The sequence below is a fragment of the Panthera leo genome, chromosome E1 (genome assembly GCF_018350215.1).
Source record: "Panthera leo isolate Ple1 chromosome E1, P.leo_Ple1_pat1.1, whole genome shotgun sequence".
Classification (NCBI taxonomy): Eukaryota; Metazoa; Chordata; class Mammalia; order Carnivora; family Felidae; genus Panthera; species Panthera leo.
In genome coordinates, this window is record NC_056692.1 from 38,675,372 (window position 1) to 38,690,800 (window position 15,429).

The 15,429-nt window shown below is 47.7% G+C and overlaps 1 protein-coding gene across 2 annotated transcripts; it reads left to right on the forward strand.

Moving 5' to 3' along the window:
- Positions 1–15,010, forward strand: PSMD3 (proteasome 26S subunit, non-ATPase 3). Of its 2 annotated transcripts, none has more exons than XM_042914399.1 (12): positions 1–499; positions 2,715–2,905; positions 4,441–4,578; positions 6,603–6,739; positions 7,475–7,665; positions 7,805–7,908; positions 12,063–12,177; positions 12,281–12,400; positions 12,545–12,648; positions 12,916–13,071; positions 14,296–14,346; positions 14,523–15,010. In XM_042914399.1, exons 1-12 carry the CDS (start codon positions 286–288, stop codon positions 14,658–14,660), a joined length of 1,659 nt encoding a protein of 552 aa, XP_042770333.1. In that variant the 5' UTR covers positions 1–285; the 3' UTR covers positions 14,661–15,010. The 2 variants fall into 2 exon arrangements, with proteins under 2 accessions (XP_042770333.1, XP_042770334.1); XM_042914400.1 differs by having other exon boundaries at positions 14,555–15,010.
- Positions 15,011–15,429: the final 419 nt, after the last annotated feature.

The following is a 15,429-nucleotide window of genomic DNA, read 5'->3' on the forward strand; positions in this document are numbered from 1 at the left end:
AAACCCATACAGACTCCTCCCCGTTCCTTCCTCGAAGATCCGCCTCCATCCTGCACCTCGGCTGTTGATTTCTTTCCCTTTTGTGGACTCGGCTTTCGGCCCGCCGGGCCTGGCGTTTCCCAGAAGGCCCAGCGCCGGGAAAGGGTTTGCAGCTGCTCAGTCATCGTGCGGCCCGTCGCGAGCCCGCGCTCGTGTGCAGGCCCGTCTCGGTTCCTGATTTCTGGTGCGAGGATTCACGCGAACCCCCGGTCTCTGTCCCCGGACTAGGCCGCGACCCCGGGCACCATGAAACAGGAGGGCTCGGGGCGCCGCCGCGGCGCGGAAAAGGCAAAGCCGCCGCCGGGCGGAGGGGAGCAAGAACCACCGCCGCCCCCGACTCCCCAGGATGTGGAGATGAAAGAGGAGGCGGCGGCGGGTGGCGCGTCAGCGGGAGAAGCTGACAGCAAAACGGCGGCGGCTGAGCACTCCCAGCGAGAGCTGGACACCGTCACCTTGGAGGGTACGAGAGCCCGGGCCGGGGACGTGCTGTGATCACGGATGACAGCGCTCCTCGGGATCCGCAGCGCAGCTTCCACCATCCCCGGTTCTTTAGGAATATCCCCAGTGCCCACCTCCAGTCCCCTGACACTCCCGACCCCAGTCCCAATAACTGAACCTTCTCTCCAGGTTCCGGACTCCTCCCTTCACACACACCTTCCTCTGCCTGAGTTGCATCTAGAAGTAGGTCTCACTGGGCCTGTAGACTCCCTCTTCTAGGTCTTCTCTGACCTACTCTGTTTACATCCACCGAACTGATTCTAACGCCCCCAGCATATGATTGATCCCACCAGAAACCAGTGTTTGTATTTGTGTATAAAGGGTGTCAGGGTGACGCAGAATACTGGCCCTTGAATTTTAAGACTACAAAAGTTTTCTTTTGCTAGCTATCTCTAGTAAATTCACCTAAGGGAAGACTTTCTACTCAGTATCTTGCTTTCTTGTTTCTGTAACGAAGGTTCCCCAACAATCCCAATGTACTTCTGCTCCCTTACTCCTGTTTCTAAAGAGTTTAAACATTTTACAGACTTGCAAGTTTTTAGGTGTCATCTTTGAGTTCCTAATATCTTCGACCTAAAATATGAACCAATTCCTCCATTTCTTTTCTCCTAAGTGCTTGTTTCCAGTTTCTTACAGCCCTCTTGCTCCTCCAAATTCACATTTTTCTTAGAGATCCTGTCCACATTTGGAGTGGGTAGACTGAGAGCTTCCCACTGTGACCCTTGTGCTATTTTCCCAACTCTGGATCAAGTGGAACCAGATTGTTCATTGGGTTTTCTCCCTAATGATGGACACATAGTAAACCCTCTGTAATGTTAGCAGTTATCATTACTGTGTCATTGATGGGACCCAGACACCCTATGCTAAGTGTACAAAGGTAACTAAGAAACTACCAATGAAATGTATTCCCTTATTCCTAGACACTTTAGTTGTTTCCAGTTTTGTACTGTTATAAATAATTTTTCAACAGTCATCTTTGTGACCAGGTTTTTAGTCTACCTTTACAATTATTTCTTCAGTATAGATTCTAAATATGCCTGAATTGAAAGGGTAGGCGTTTTTTAAGGTTTTGGGTAGGTATTGTCCAGGGAAATTGTACTGATTTATGTTATACCAACAGAAATATCCTGTTCACTGGTAACTCTGTTATGATTTCTTAAATATTACCAATTTGGTAGTTGAAAACATTTCCATTTGCAATTATTCAAAAGCTAGTAAAATGTATTTTCATGTCAGTTAGCTATATTTCTTCTTTTTGTATTGTCTATTTGTGGTTTTTTTAATGTTTTTTTTTGAGACACACACACACACACACACACACACACACACACAGTGTGAGTGGGGGAGCGGCAGAGAGAGGGAGACACAGAATCCAGAGCAGGCTCCAGGCTCTGAGCTGTCTGCACAGAGCCCGATGCTGGGCTCCAACCCACAAACTGTGAGATCATGACCCAAGCCGAAGTCAGACATTTAACTGACTGAGCCACCCAGGCCTCCCATTTGTGTTCATTTTTACTTGTCCTAGTTATTTATGCAAGTTCTTTGTAAAATAAGAACATGACTCTCTGGTCACATTTGTTGCAAATATTTTTTTTGTTCAGTTATTCGGAAGGATTTTTTAGAGTGGAGTTCATCACGCGTGTGCGTGCACGTGTGTGTGTATGTGTATGACTTCTCCCATTGTGTTTTTTTTTTTTAAGTTATTTTGAGAAAAAGAGAGGGTGGGGGAGGGGCAGAGAGAGGGAGAGAGAAAATCCCAAGCAGGCTCCGTGTTGTTAGTGCCAAGTCCTATACAGACCATGGGATAATGACAGCCAAAATCAAGAGCCTTCTGAGCCAGGTGCCCCTCTACCATTGTTTACATTTAGAAAGTCTTTTCCTGTATAGAAATCTGTTAAATCTCCATGTATTTGTCTTGTTTTTTGTTGTTCTCTTTACCTTCCTCTTTCTGTCACCCTCTACCCTTTCCCCTACCCCAGCTTTAATTTTTGTCTCTTGGTTATGTCTTAAAATCATTATTTGGCATCTGTAAGTATTGCTTAACCCTACTAGGCAAAAGAAGTGGTTGGCTACATCTTGCCCTTTTATAAGAGGTTCCCTAGAACTACTTGCCTGGAGGGTGAGAGGGAATAGGAAGAATTGGAAGTAACATTGTTTTCTTCTGTGGTCCTCCACAGACATTAAAGAGCATGTGAAACAGCTGGAGAAGGCAGTTTCGGGCAAGGAGCCTCGATTTGTGCTGAGGGCCCTGCGGATGCTCCCTTCCACATCACGTCGCCTCAACCACTACGTTCTGTATAAGGCTGTACATGGCTTCTTCACCTCAAATAATGCCACTCGAGACTTCTTGCTACCCTTTCTGGAAGAGGTGAGTGAGTCAGGTGCTTAAAGTATGCAGGCTTGGTCTCAGACCACATCCCCCCACCCCACCCCTTGATGTAATGTTTCCCATCCTGAAGATCTGTCTGATTACCTGCTGTAGCTGAGTAGTGAAGCAAAGCAGCCCATTTTAAGACTCATTTGTCCCCTAACAAGGGAACCATCTTTCTGCCCTATAGTGTCATTCTTCTGAGTCAGGGAAAAAAACTGGGAATCAGGACCCTTTGAACCAAACTCACTTAACGCTGCTCCTCAGCACGAGCACTCTCCTCCAGTTGGGTGGTGTCTCCATTGTCCTAGGAGAAGGTACCACCACCTCTGAATCCTCACTGAGGAGGACGTATAAAACAGTGGTTAAGAGCACAGGTTCTGGGAGCACCTGCGTGGCTCAGTTAAGCGTCTTACTCTTGATCTCAACTCAGGTCATCATCTCACGGTTTGTGAGGTGGAGTCTGCTTAGGATTCTCTCTCTGCCCCTTCCCATCTTGTGTGAGTGTGCTCTCTCTCAAAAAATAAATTAAAAAAACAAAATAAAATGTTAAAAAAAGAATACAGGTTTTGGAGGTGGAGTCAGATTTGAACCCCAGCTATACCATTTGGTACTTGTGGGACTTGAGCAAGTGACCTAACCTCCTTATGCCTCATTTTCATTGTTAAATGTAGTGAACAGATTCGGGGGATGAGGCTGAGTAAAGGAATGTCTTAGAACCTTCCCTGGCACATAGTGAATGCTGATGAAATTTGGTGCAGGCAGTGGTCTCCATGCCACGAAAGACCTCTCCTTTTCCTTTCTGGCTGTAAAATCCCCCTTATGTACAGGTCCTGACCCTTCTCAAATCACGTTGTCCCTTCAGCCACCTTCATCCCTAAAATCCTATACGCTCACAGGCTGTTCCATAGATGTGAAAACTCAAACAATCCCTTGAGGTGGAATGATGAAGAAGAGTGTATTGTCTGGGAACGAGAAAGCACCCTCCCCCCAACCTCACCTGGAATGTTTTTTAACCCTGTATCTCTAAATTCACCCAACATGTTTGCTTTTTGAGCTGTTGCATATTATTCCAGTTTTGGTGACTAGATCTGATAATAAGTACTATGTATATGTCACTTCCCCCAAATTTCCTTTGTTCCCACAAAAAAAAAATTGTATCTCATTATTCTTGATCTCATCTCTAGAATTATGTTACTTTATTAAACCCTATCTGATCAAATTTGCAGTGGTTCCAGGTGTGGTGGTTTAATCTCTACTTAGACTGTAGGTTTTTTGAGGGGGTCCTTACATCATCCTTTCTGTCCCCATTATATTCTGTAAAGATGTCTGTTACATTCCCGTAACCCTTTTCTTGTTTCTATTGCCAACCTCCTTGACTTCTTTCAGAAGGTGACTGTGTGCCATCTTTGTTTTTGCATCCCCAATACCTAGAAAAATCTTGCACATAGTAGGCATTCATCGTGGGTGTTTAGTAAATTCTTGGTTGACTGATCTGACTGAGCTTTTCCACAGTAATTCATGTCTTCTCCTAGCCCATGGACACCGAAGCTGATTTACAGTTCCGTCCCCGAACAGGAAAAGCTGCATCAGCACCCCTCCTGCCTGAGGTGGAAGCCTATCTACAGCTCCTCGTGGTCATCTTCCTGATGAACAGCAAACGCTACAAAGAGGTATCCAGGGCCAGTGGGCAAGGTTAACATGTCCCAAGCAGTGCATGGGTTTTGTGGGAGAGATTGTCTCTGGTGAAGAAATGGAGAGAATCACTGGGCTCTTAAACAGCCCCCAGACTCTTACCCCATGTGGGAACACACCTAACTCCACATCCGGGAAGCCCCCTCAGCTCCCGTTCAGACACCATGGGAAGGGGCTAGCGGCCACCATTCTGTGCTTGTCTGTGGCATAGTGCCGGTGTCGTGGATTCTGTTAGGATAGAGATTTGGAGATAGAAACCAACGTTCAAATCCCAGCTATACCTTAGGCAAATTAATTTCTCCTGGCCTTATGTCAAATGGGGAAAATAGTGCCCAATTTACAAGATCATTGTTGGCATTAAGTAAAATACTGGCACAATGATCTGCATATAGTAAGCTTTCACAAAGTAGCAGCTCTTTTCATGGGACTGAACAACTCCATGGATACTGCTCTACCACTTCTCCCTCTGACTGGGGCCAACTTCTTTGCCATCACAGCTACTGTCCCAAGAGCATGCTTAAGAAATGACAGGTCCCTCTCAATTTCCTGTTTTGTTTTTTCCTTACCTTGCCTTGAGTTGGTTTTTGTTTGTTTCTAAATATAATTCACCCCTTTATTTTATTTTATTTTTTTTAGTTTTTTAATATTTATTTTTGAGAGAGAGAGTGTGTGTGCAAGTGGGGGAGGGGCAAAGAGAGAGGGAGACACAGAATCTGAAGCAGGCTCAGGCTCTGAGCTGTCAGCACAGAGCCCTATGGGAGGGCTCCAACCCATGAACTGTGAGATCATGACCTGAGCCAAAGTCGGATGCTCAACTGACTAAGCCACCCAGATGCCCCATAATTCATCCCCTTTAAAGTGTACAATTCAGGGGTACCTAGCTGGCTCAGTCAGTAGAGCGTCTGACTCTTGGTCTCCAGGTCATGAGTTCGAGCCCAACATTGGGTACAGAGAGTACTTAAAATAAAATGAAGGGCGCCTGGGTGGCTCAGTCGGTTAATCATCCTCCTTCAGCTTAGGTCATGATGTCACGGCCTTTGGGTTTGAGCCCTGTGTCAGGCTCTGCTCTGACATCTCAGAGCCTGGAGCCTGCTTCAGATTCTGTCTCCTCTCTCTGCCCCTTCCCTGCTAGTTCACCTCTCTTCCTCCCTCTCTCTCTGCCTCTCTCTCTCTCTCAAAAATAAATAAACTTTAAAAAAAGAAGATCTAAAATAAAATCAATTATGGGGCTCCTGGTGGCTCAGTCAGTTAAGCGTCTGACTCTTGATTTCAGCACAGGTCATAATCTCACAGTTTGTGAGTTTGAGCCCTGTGTCAGGCTCTGCACTGACAATACAGAGCCTGCTTGGGATTCTCTTCTCTCTCCCTCTTTGCCTCTCCCTCACTCAGGCTCTTTCTCTCTCAAAATAAATAAACTTTAAAAACAGTTATAAAAAAATAAAGTGTACAGTTCAGTGGGTTTTGGTGTGTTCACAAGGTTGTACAACCATCATCACTGTCTAATTCCAGAATAATTTCATCACCCCCAAAAGAAACACCATTGCTGTTAATAGTCATTCCCCATTCCCCCCAGCCTCCAGCAACTACTCATCTCCATTTTCTGGCTCGTGGATTTTCCTATTCTGACATCTCATATAAATAGAATTATATAATACATGGCCTTTTATGTATGGTTTCTTTGACTTAGCATAACGTATTGTAGGTTTGTCCATGTCGTAGTGTGGATCTGTGATCCAGCCCTTTTTGTGGGTGAATAATATTCCATTGTATGGATATGCTGCATTTAGTTTATCCATATATCCAGTGATGGGCACTTGGAGGGATCATTTCACTTTTTGGTAATAATAATGCTGCTATGAACATTTGCATACAAGCTTTTATGTGAACATGTTTCCAATTCTCCTGGATTTATGCGTAGAAGGGGAGTGCTGGCTCATGTGATTGCTCCATGTCCAAGCTTTTGAGGAACTGCCACTAGATTCTCTTTTGGCTGCCTCCCCAGGCACAGAAGATCTCTGATGACCTAATGCAGAAGATCAGCACTCAGAACCGCCGGGCCCTGGACCTTGTGGCCGCAAAGTGTTACTACTATCATGCCCGGGTCTATGAGTTCCTGGACAAGCTGGATGTGGTGCGCAGGTACGGGTGGCCAAGGTCTGACCCTAAAGTTAAGAACTATCCCCCAGGCTCTTCCCTTTACTCCACATCAAGGGAGTACTGACTGGTAGGTCAAGGGTGGAAGGACAGGCTAGAAAACATTTCACTCCTTTGCTTAGAGCTTGTGGTGGCTCCCCATTTTCCTCAGGGAAGAGTTGAAGTCCTCATGATAGCACATAAAGCCTGATGTGCTCTGGCCCTTGTTACTGCCTTCTTGACTCCAGCACCCTCTGCTCCCCTGACTCCCCACACTGGCCTCCCTGCTCTTCCTGGGGCATGACAGGCATGCTCTTCTCTCTACCGAGAATGCTCTTCTCCCTGCTTCCTTCAAGCCTTTGTTTAATTGTTCCTTTCTCAGCAAGTCCTACCCTGATCAAGCTATTTAAAATTGCAACCCCATCCTCCTCACCTCCTGTGTTCCCTATTACACTTACCCTCATTTCTCCATAGCCCTGATCTCCTCCTATCATGCTAAGTAATACACTTACTTATCATGATCATTGTCTGTCACCCCCACGAGAATGCAGAGTTGTGTCCTTTTGGTGCACCTAGAATAGTGCTTCACACCGCAGGCACTCAATAGTTGAGTATTCAGTGAATAACCAGAAAAGCAGTCTGTGTCACTTTTTTTGGAATTGAGAGAGAATGGAGAGGTCAAAGCAATTCAAAGAGTTCTTATTTGAGCCCTTTGATATCTCTTTTCTTCCCTTCTTGAAGCTTCTTGCATGCTCGGCTCCGGACAGCCACCCTTCGGCATGATGCGGATGGGCAGGCCACCCTGCTGAACCTCCTGCTGCGGAACTACCTACACTACAGCTTGTACGACCAGGCTGAGAAGCTGGTGTCCAAGTCCGTGTTCCCCGAGCAGGCCAACAACAATGAGTGGGCCAGGTACCTCTACTACACAGGTGAGCGATGGGCCCGACCCTTGAGTCAGATCAGAAGGTGTCTCAGCTCACTTGGTGCATGAGACACCCATTTGACACTGGTTTGCAAGGGGCTTTGGATGATGCCATTCTCTTGACCCACTCCCTTCTCTACCCCCAGGGCGAATCAAAGCTATTCAGTTGGAGTACTCAGAGGCCCGGAGAACAATGACCAATGCCCTTCGTAAGGCCCCTCAGCACACAGCTGTCGGCTTCAAACAGACGGTGAGCAGCAGTTCTCATCCCTACACTACTTATTCATCTGATAAGGCTTTGGTTCTCTTTCCCTACACAGGCCAGGGAAGGTGTCCCTAACCTTCATTATCCAAAAGGTGTATCATTGTGCATAGTGCATTTGTGCGTAATAACATTGGTCAAAGCACATTAAGCAGATACTAGCTGCACCTCTGGTGGTTATGTTCAGAGAGAGTATTCTCCTTGGTAGATAGGTTTAGAATATTCCCATTGCCCCAGCGCTCTTTACAGTCATTCCAGGCACGGGCCCGGATTATGTTGAGAATCCCCAGGCTCTTCTCTGGTTTCTCACATGCCCATTTGGGAGCAGTGTTCTCTGTAGCCAGGGAATCCAGAAAATCTCCATAAGGCTGACTGGTTCGGGTGGAAAAACCTTGGCCACCTAATAGCTGTCAGTCACCCAAGTATTTTTTTTTTTTGAGTGGTGACCTTGGTATTAGGCACTGTGAGATAGGTAAAGAACATTGACCTAGAAAGGCTTGAGAACTTTTGTAAAGTCACAGAGCCTGGTAGCCAGAATTTGGACCCAGGTTTCTCGACTACAAACCTCTGTTCCCACGTCAGTGTGACCTCTACCTCCTAGTGCGCTTGAAAGAGGAGAGGATGAAAATGTACAATGATTAAGTCAGTGTAGTTGAGATTTGGTCTGTTTCTGTTCAGAAGTTCAAAGAAAGACAGGTTTGATTTTGGTCAAATAATTAAAGACATCTTTAAAAAGTTAAATTTAATCTGGTGCTTGCAAATTGGTAGAATTTTCCAGAAGGGAATGGCTTTTCAGACATACACAGTACATATGCAGAATGTTGATTACTTACAACATAGGACATACACTAAAGTTTCTGAAAACACAGGTAATTAGCATATAAATTGTTGTGTCCTGGAGAGAGACATTGTGGGGTAAAGTAGGATTCTCAAACCAGACTTTACTCTGGTAAAGATGGATAAGGTTTCAGAGTTTTCTGTGGTGGAGCCAGGCAGCAGGAAGGAGCAGAAAGGGCTAGAGTGAGAGATCTTTGGCCAGGAAAGAGATGGAGTGGTTGCTTGAGAGAGGAAGAAGCAGAGTTAGGGAAACTTCCACCCAGAGGGACTTAAGCAAACAGGTGATGGGCCGAGGCCTTGGAGGAGCTAGGAAGGGATGGAAAAAGAGAAGCTAGCTTGAAGTAAAGCAGGGAGAAGGAAAATGTGTAAAAAGAGGCCTCAGGTTTAAAGTGGGGTCTACAACACTTTGAAAGCTTATTCACCCATATTGAAACTCGCATTCTCTCCTTGGGTGAGCTTCCTTGCTTGCATGGCTCAACACAGACCTCCATGATGCTTCACCAGAATCCATTTCTAACTATCTTAGTCTGTTCGAGCCGTCACACCAAGCTACCACAGACTGGGTGGCTTAAGCAACAGAGATCTATTTCCTCATAGTTCTGAAAGCCAGAAGTCTAACATCAGTGTGTCCGCATGGTTAGTTTCTCCTGAGGACCTCTCTTCCTTATAGATGGCCGTCATCTTCTAATCTCTTCAAATGGTCTTCCTTCTCTGCCTGACTGTATCCTAATCTCTTGTAAGGATACCAGTCATATTGGATTAGGACCCACTCATATGACCTCATGCCCCTTAATTATCTCTTTAAAAGCTCTGTCTCCAAATACAGGCATACCTTGTTTTATTGTACTTCGCACATACACGCTTTTTTATAAATTGCAGGTTAGTGGCAACCCTGCAATGAGCAAGTGTCTCGGCGCCATTTTTCCAACAGCATTTGCTCACTTCATGTCTCTGTGTCACATTTTGGTCTTCCTCACAATACTTCAAAGTTTGTTTGTTTGTTTGTTTGTTTGTTTGTTTTAAGTTTATTTTAGGAGAGAGTGTGTGCATGAGCTGGGGAGGGGCAGAAAGAGAATCCCAAGCAGGCTCCTTGCTGTCAGTGCAGAGCTCCATGTAGGGCTTGATCTCACAAACCCTGAGTCAGACACTTAACTGACTGAGCAACCCAAGCACCCCTCAAACTTTTCATTATGATATCAGTTATGCTGATCCGGGATCAGTGGTTACCACTTGTTGGAAGACCAGATGATAGCGTTTTTTAACAAAATATCTTCAGATTAAGGTACATATAGTGTTTTTTGTTTTTTAATATAATGTTATTGCATACTTAATAGATTATGGTACAGTGTAAACAACTTTGTGTGCACTGGGAAACCAAAAAGTCCTTTGACTCGCCTTATTGTGATATTCACTTTGTTGTGGTGATCTGGAACCGAACCTGTGATATCGCTGAGGGGTGCCTGTGTAGTCACATTCTGAGGTCCTAAGGGGTTAAAGACTTCAACATATGAGTTTGGGGGTTCAGACTTCAGCTTGATACTAATTCTGACCCCTCTTATGAACACCAGATCTACAAATCCAGCTTCCCACCACACATCTCTGTATAGATACTCCTCACACAAAGCTTGTCCAAAGCAAACCCCTCTGAGTACCCCTTACCAGTCCTTCCTTCTGCTCTCCCAATCAAGATAGGAGCTTCAGGATCATCCCGGACTCACCACCACCACCACCACCCCTCCTTCCACGTCACTAAGTTATCTGTTGATTTGTCCCCATGTCTTTTGTATTTGTCTCCTCTCTGGTATCACTGGTGCCCTTGTTCAGGCCACTAGCATTTCTGGTCATCATCCTCCCCTTTACCAACCCAGCTTCCACACAACTGCCTAACTAAAAAGAGCTCCAGGCCTGTGCCTGCCTTGCCCAGGAAGCTTGCATTGCTCTGCCTTACCTGCACAATAGAGCATTACAGTCTTGTGAGGTAGGCAGGCTGGGCATTACGGTCCGGTGCCACTGCCACCTATTTTAGGGACTAGGATACCAAGGACTTCGTTACTCAGCATTTCCTAACTAGTGAGTATATACTAGCATACTGTCTCCAAATCTGAGCTCAGCCTGGTTTTCAAAACAGCACGTCCTTAGACTGGCCCATCATCTTTCATCGCCTTCCAGACTTTCTTGGGGCGTGTCCTCACACTTATCCACCTCTTTTCTAATCTGTTTCCTTGACTGAAACAACCTCCTTCCTTTTTCTGCTTCATCAGAATCCTATGGCATATATTAACTTTAGCCTTTTTCCTGCATTTCCCCTCACTCATGGATTACTCCAGGGAACTGGGCAACATCATGGGTATTATATGGGTGGGTGTGGGCATGATCACCCACCACCCATTTTTTTTTTTAATGTTTGTTTTTGAGAGAGAGAGAGAGAGTGCAAGCAGGAGAGGGGCAAAGAGAGGAGACATAGAATCCGAAGCAGGCTCCAGGCTCTGTGCTGTCAGCACAGAGCCTGATGGTGGGGCTCGAACTCACGAGCCGCAAGATCATGACCTGAGCCAAAGCCGGACACTTAACCAACTGAGCCACCCAGGTGCCCCCAGCCCACTACCCATTTTAACCCCTTACTTCTCTTGTGACTCTTGATATCACACGATCTAGCTGTCTGTGTTCCTGTTCGTCCCACTTGGTAGGAAGCTCCTTAATTGCTAGGCGTCACCCCTCTTACAGTTTTCCTCCCATGGTACTGAATCCATGGTAGGCGCACAGAGGTACTCACAATTTTATGGAGAAGGAAGGGCCAAATTTTCCAGCCAGCCTTCTGCATCCATACTCGGGTCATTCACTGAGGTTCTGCCAGTCTCCTTCCTGAGCTTCTGCCTCTACCCAGATAACTTGTTCTACACATTCACCTCCTCTCCTCCAGGAACAATCCACCTCTCTAACCAGCATCTTTGGCTGACCCACACTCCATTCCCTAGGCCACTAAGCCCTGTTTTCTCACTATTTCGGAGCCACAGGACATACCCATCTGGCCTGTACTTCCAGATTGTTGCCATGGCAGAGCAGTGTGTATGGATTAGCCAGATTAACTGGAATTTAGGGCTCAGTGTGGGCAAAAAGGCAGATATTCCCAGTACCTGGCTCTGGAGGCAGATCTTCAATTCCACGCCCAGCTCTGCATGGGCCTAATCGCAGTGCCATTTTCCCTGTTTCCCAATGCGTCTGACTGCACTGAAGCCCCATTTCTCTCCCTTCTCCCTCCTGCTGGCGCTCCCTGCCCACTGTGTTCCTGTGTCACACACTGCCAGGTGCACAAGCTTCTGATTGTGGTGGAGCTGCTGCTTGGGGAGATCCCAGACCGGCTACAGTTCCGTCAGCCATCTCTCAAGCGCTCGCTCATGCCCTACTTCCTTCTTACTCAAGGTAAGGGTGGTCCCACTCCCAGAGCTTGCCAGACCCCTAGCGCTGTAGCCTTTTCAGTGGGTTTGCCTGTTTGCATCATCTGATCCACTCCTCCCCGCTCCAGCTGTCAGGACCGGAAACCTTGCCAAGTTCAACCAGGTCCTAGACCAGTTTGGAGAGAAGTTTCAAGCAGATGGGACCTATACCCTAATCATCCGACTACGGCACAACGTCATTAAGACAGGTGCGGATCTGAGTCTGAGAGGCTGCTGGAAGAGCAGGACCCAGATCAGCTTCTGCAAGGGATGGCGGCAACCCTGTGGGTGTCCATGGGTGGGCAGAGGGTCTGTGGCCACCCTGCCCACCCCAGTGCTCCTTCCTCTCCCAGGTGTGCGCATGATCAGCCTTTCCTATTCCCGAATCTCCCTGGCCGACATCGCCCAGAAGCTGCAGCTGGATAGCCCAGAGGATGCAGAGTTCATTGTTGCCAAGGTGGGGCCAGTTCCGGGACTGCAGTTGCTACCCTCCTGCCATATTTCAAGGGGTGGGAATGGGACACTGGCCAAGGAAGGGAATGGGTTCAGTAGTGGCATGGTCTTTTCAGGGAGTGCTGGCCTTACAATGAGGCCAGGAGGTTGCCAGAGAGTGTGTGTACGTGAGTGAGTGTACAAGTGTGAGGAGGAGAGGGACAGGACAGGATGTTCTCAGATTTAGAAGATGGGCTTTCTGGTGACTTTTCCTTTATTTGGGGGCCGGCAGGCCATCCGGGATGGTGTCATTGAGGCCAGCATCAACCACGAGAAGGGCTACGTCCAGTCCAAGGAGATGATTGATATCTACTCCACCCGTGAGCCCCAGCTGGCCTTCCACCAGCGCATCTCCTTCTGTCTAGATATCCACAACATGTCCGTCAAGGTGAGAAGCCGGGGCTGTAGAGGGGGGTTAGCAGCACCTGCGAATTCCTCAGAGGAGGTTGGCCTAGATCCCGGACCATCTCTGTAAAGTCCCTGAATGGCAGGGCAGGGGGTCCCAGAGTGAATGAAGGACTTGGCATGTGGGCCTATACGACCTTCGCCTGCTTCTAAGGGTCTGGTTGCCCGGGAGGGAACCAGATGGATTCACAGTACAGGGTTCCAGATTTGCTTCCAAATCTGAGTCCTTCACCTTGTCTGAACCTCTGTTTCTCCATCTATGAAACCGATGGGGAGATTACCTGCCCTGTCTGTTTTGCAGGGTTGAGGACATTAAATGAAATCACTGTCTTAAGACACTTAGTGAAGTCTGAATTGTGGAAAAGGTAGGGTGGGTATCTAGTTCCTCAAAAGGTCGTTAAGCTCTTATCCTGTGGCAGGCACTGAGTTAGGTGCTGGTACTGTTCGCCAAATTTTTTTTTTTTTTTTTTTTTTTTAAGTTTATTTTGAGAGAGAGAGCACACATGAGCAGGGAGGGGAGGGACAAAGAGAGAGGGAGAGAATCCCAAGCAGGCTCTGTGCTGTCAGTGCAGAGCCCAACCCAGGGCTCCCCAAAATCATGACGTGAGCCGGAATCAAGGGTCAGATGCTTAACCGACTGAGCCACCCAGGTGCCCTCTGTTTGCCAAATTTCCTGGCCTCTTCTTGCCCCAAGAAACTAGGGATGTTGTTACCTTGCTTAAAATCAGGTAAATGTTGTTCTCGGGGAGACATGAAAGGCCCTCTGTGACCTGGTTCCCCTTGTCTCTAGGCTCACTTCCCAGGTGCTCTTTTCTTCTCTACCCACTTTTCCTTCCTCTCCTCCCTCCCCACCCCCACCTCCCGGCTGGCCCCACTGAACTCAGGCCAGGCCTTTTCACACATTGAAACCTCTGCTTGGAATGCCTTTCCTCCATTCCCACAAGCAGTCAGTTCCTTTCCTCTGTTTTCCTCCTCACTGCCAGTCCCCCTCCCTGGCCAGTGAGAATGTCTTGATTCTCATTTCCAGTGTTTGCCACATGGTATAGTAGTAATTACCTTCCATGTCTAGCTCCTCACTAGACTAAACTAAAGAATGAATAGCCTAATTCATGTTGTGGTGCCCAGTACACAGAAGGAGCACAATAAACATATGTTCAGTGCATGCCTTGTCTTTATCTTGCTCCTGTCTCTACTGTGCTTCATTCAGGCCATGAGGTTTCCTCCCAAATCGTACAACAAGGACTTGGAGTCTGCAGAGGTAAGGTGCTTTCTGCTTTGGATAAGACTGAAAGCTCAAACTTCCCTACAGAGAGGGAAGAGTGGGGGGCAGTTTCTGGAAGGGCTGGGAGTAGTTCTGAAGCTCTGGCAGTCCCTGACCTTGGGGTGGGTTGGGCTCGGTGAAGCACTGTGTGAGAGAGCCTCACTGGTCCCCAGCAGCCCAGCCCTCACCCCACCTCTTGCCCCAGGAACGGCGCGAGCGAGAGCAGCAGGACTTGGAGTTTGCCAAGGAGATGGCCGAAGATGATGATGACAGCTTCCCTTGAGCTGGGGGGCTGGGGAGGAGTGGGGTGAGTCGGGAATGGCTCTTTATCTTTTCCCCTTGGGGCCCCCTTCCCAGGGAACTGGCCCCTTTACCATACATGTCTCACAGACAGCATATGTGCAGGGGGTGAGGGGTGCAGGGAGCCAGTCACCCCCACCTCACCCCAGGACCCCTCCCCAGCCAGTGACATATCACATGGTGGGCAGGAGGGTGGGCAGGCAGCCTCCCCAGGGCAGGGTCCTGGCTAGTGGTGTGGGCAGCAAGATGGGAGGGAATCTGTGCTCTCCCGGAAGTCTGGGACTGGAATCGGGACATGTGTTGGGTTGTATGTTTTTTGAAGCCTCAATTATGATTTTTAAACAATAAAAAGTTCTCCAAAGCTCTTTGTGCATCATTTAATAACTAGACTGCACTCTTCATACCTACAGTATTGACAGACCCAGATTTTTCCTTCCTGGTCTTGGGAGGGCCAGCCCCAGTGTAATCTGGGGACCTGATGTGACTGTGGATGAGAATGAGGCCAAGGGCAGGGTAAAGAGCTGCTGATCTGGCATCAGGAGGGCCTCTCTCCCATCTACCTGGCTGGCCAGTATTGGGCAAGTCACTAAACCTCTCCATCTCCTTTCCCACATCTGTCCAATAAAGGATTAGATTCCATGACCTGGCTCTGAAGTTAAAAATCTAGACCTCTAGGGGCGCCTGGGTGGCTCAGTCGGTTGAGCGACCGACTTTGGCTCAGGTCATGATCTCGCGGTCTGTGAGTTCAAGCCCCGCATCAGGCTCTGTGCTGACAGCTCA

Coding starts and splice junctions, on each gene's coding strand:
- PSMD3 (XM_042914399.1), top strand. CDS start 286: ATGAAACAGGAGGGCTCGGGGCGCCGCCGCGGCGCGGAAAAGGCAAAG. Junction 500..2,714: donor GGACACCGTCACCTTGGAGG/GTACGAGAGCCC, acceptor GGTCCTCCACAG/ACATTAAAGAGCATGTGAAA. Junction 6,740..7,474: donor AAGCTGGATGTGGTGCGCAG/GTACGGGTGGCC, acceptor CCCTTCTTGAAG/CTTCTTGCATGCTCGGCTCC.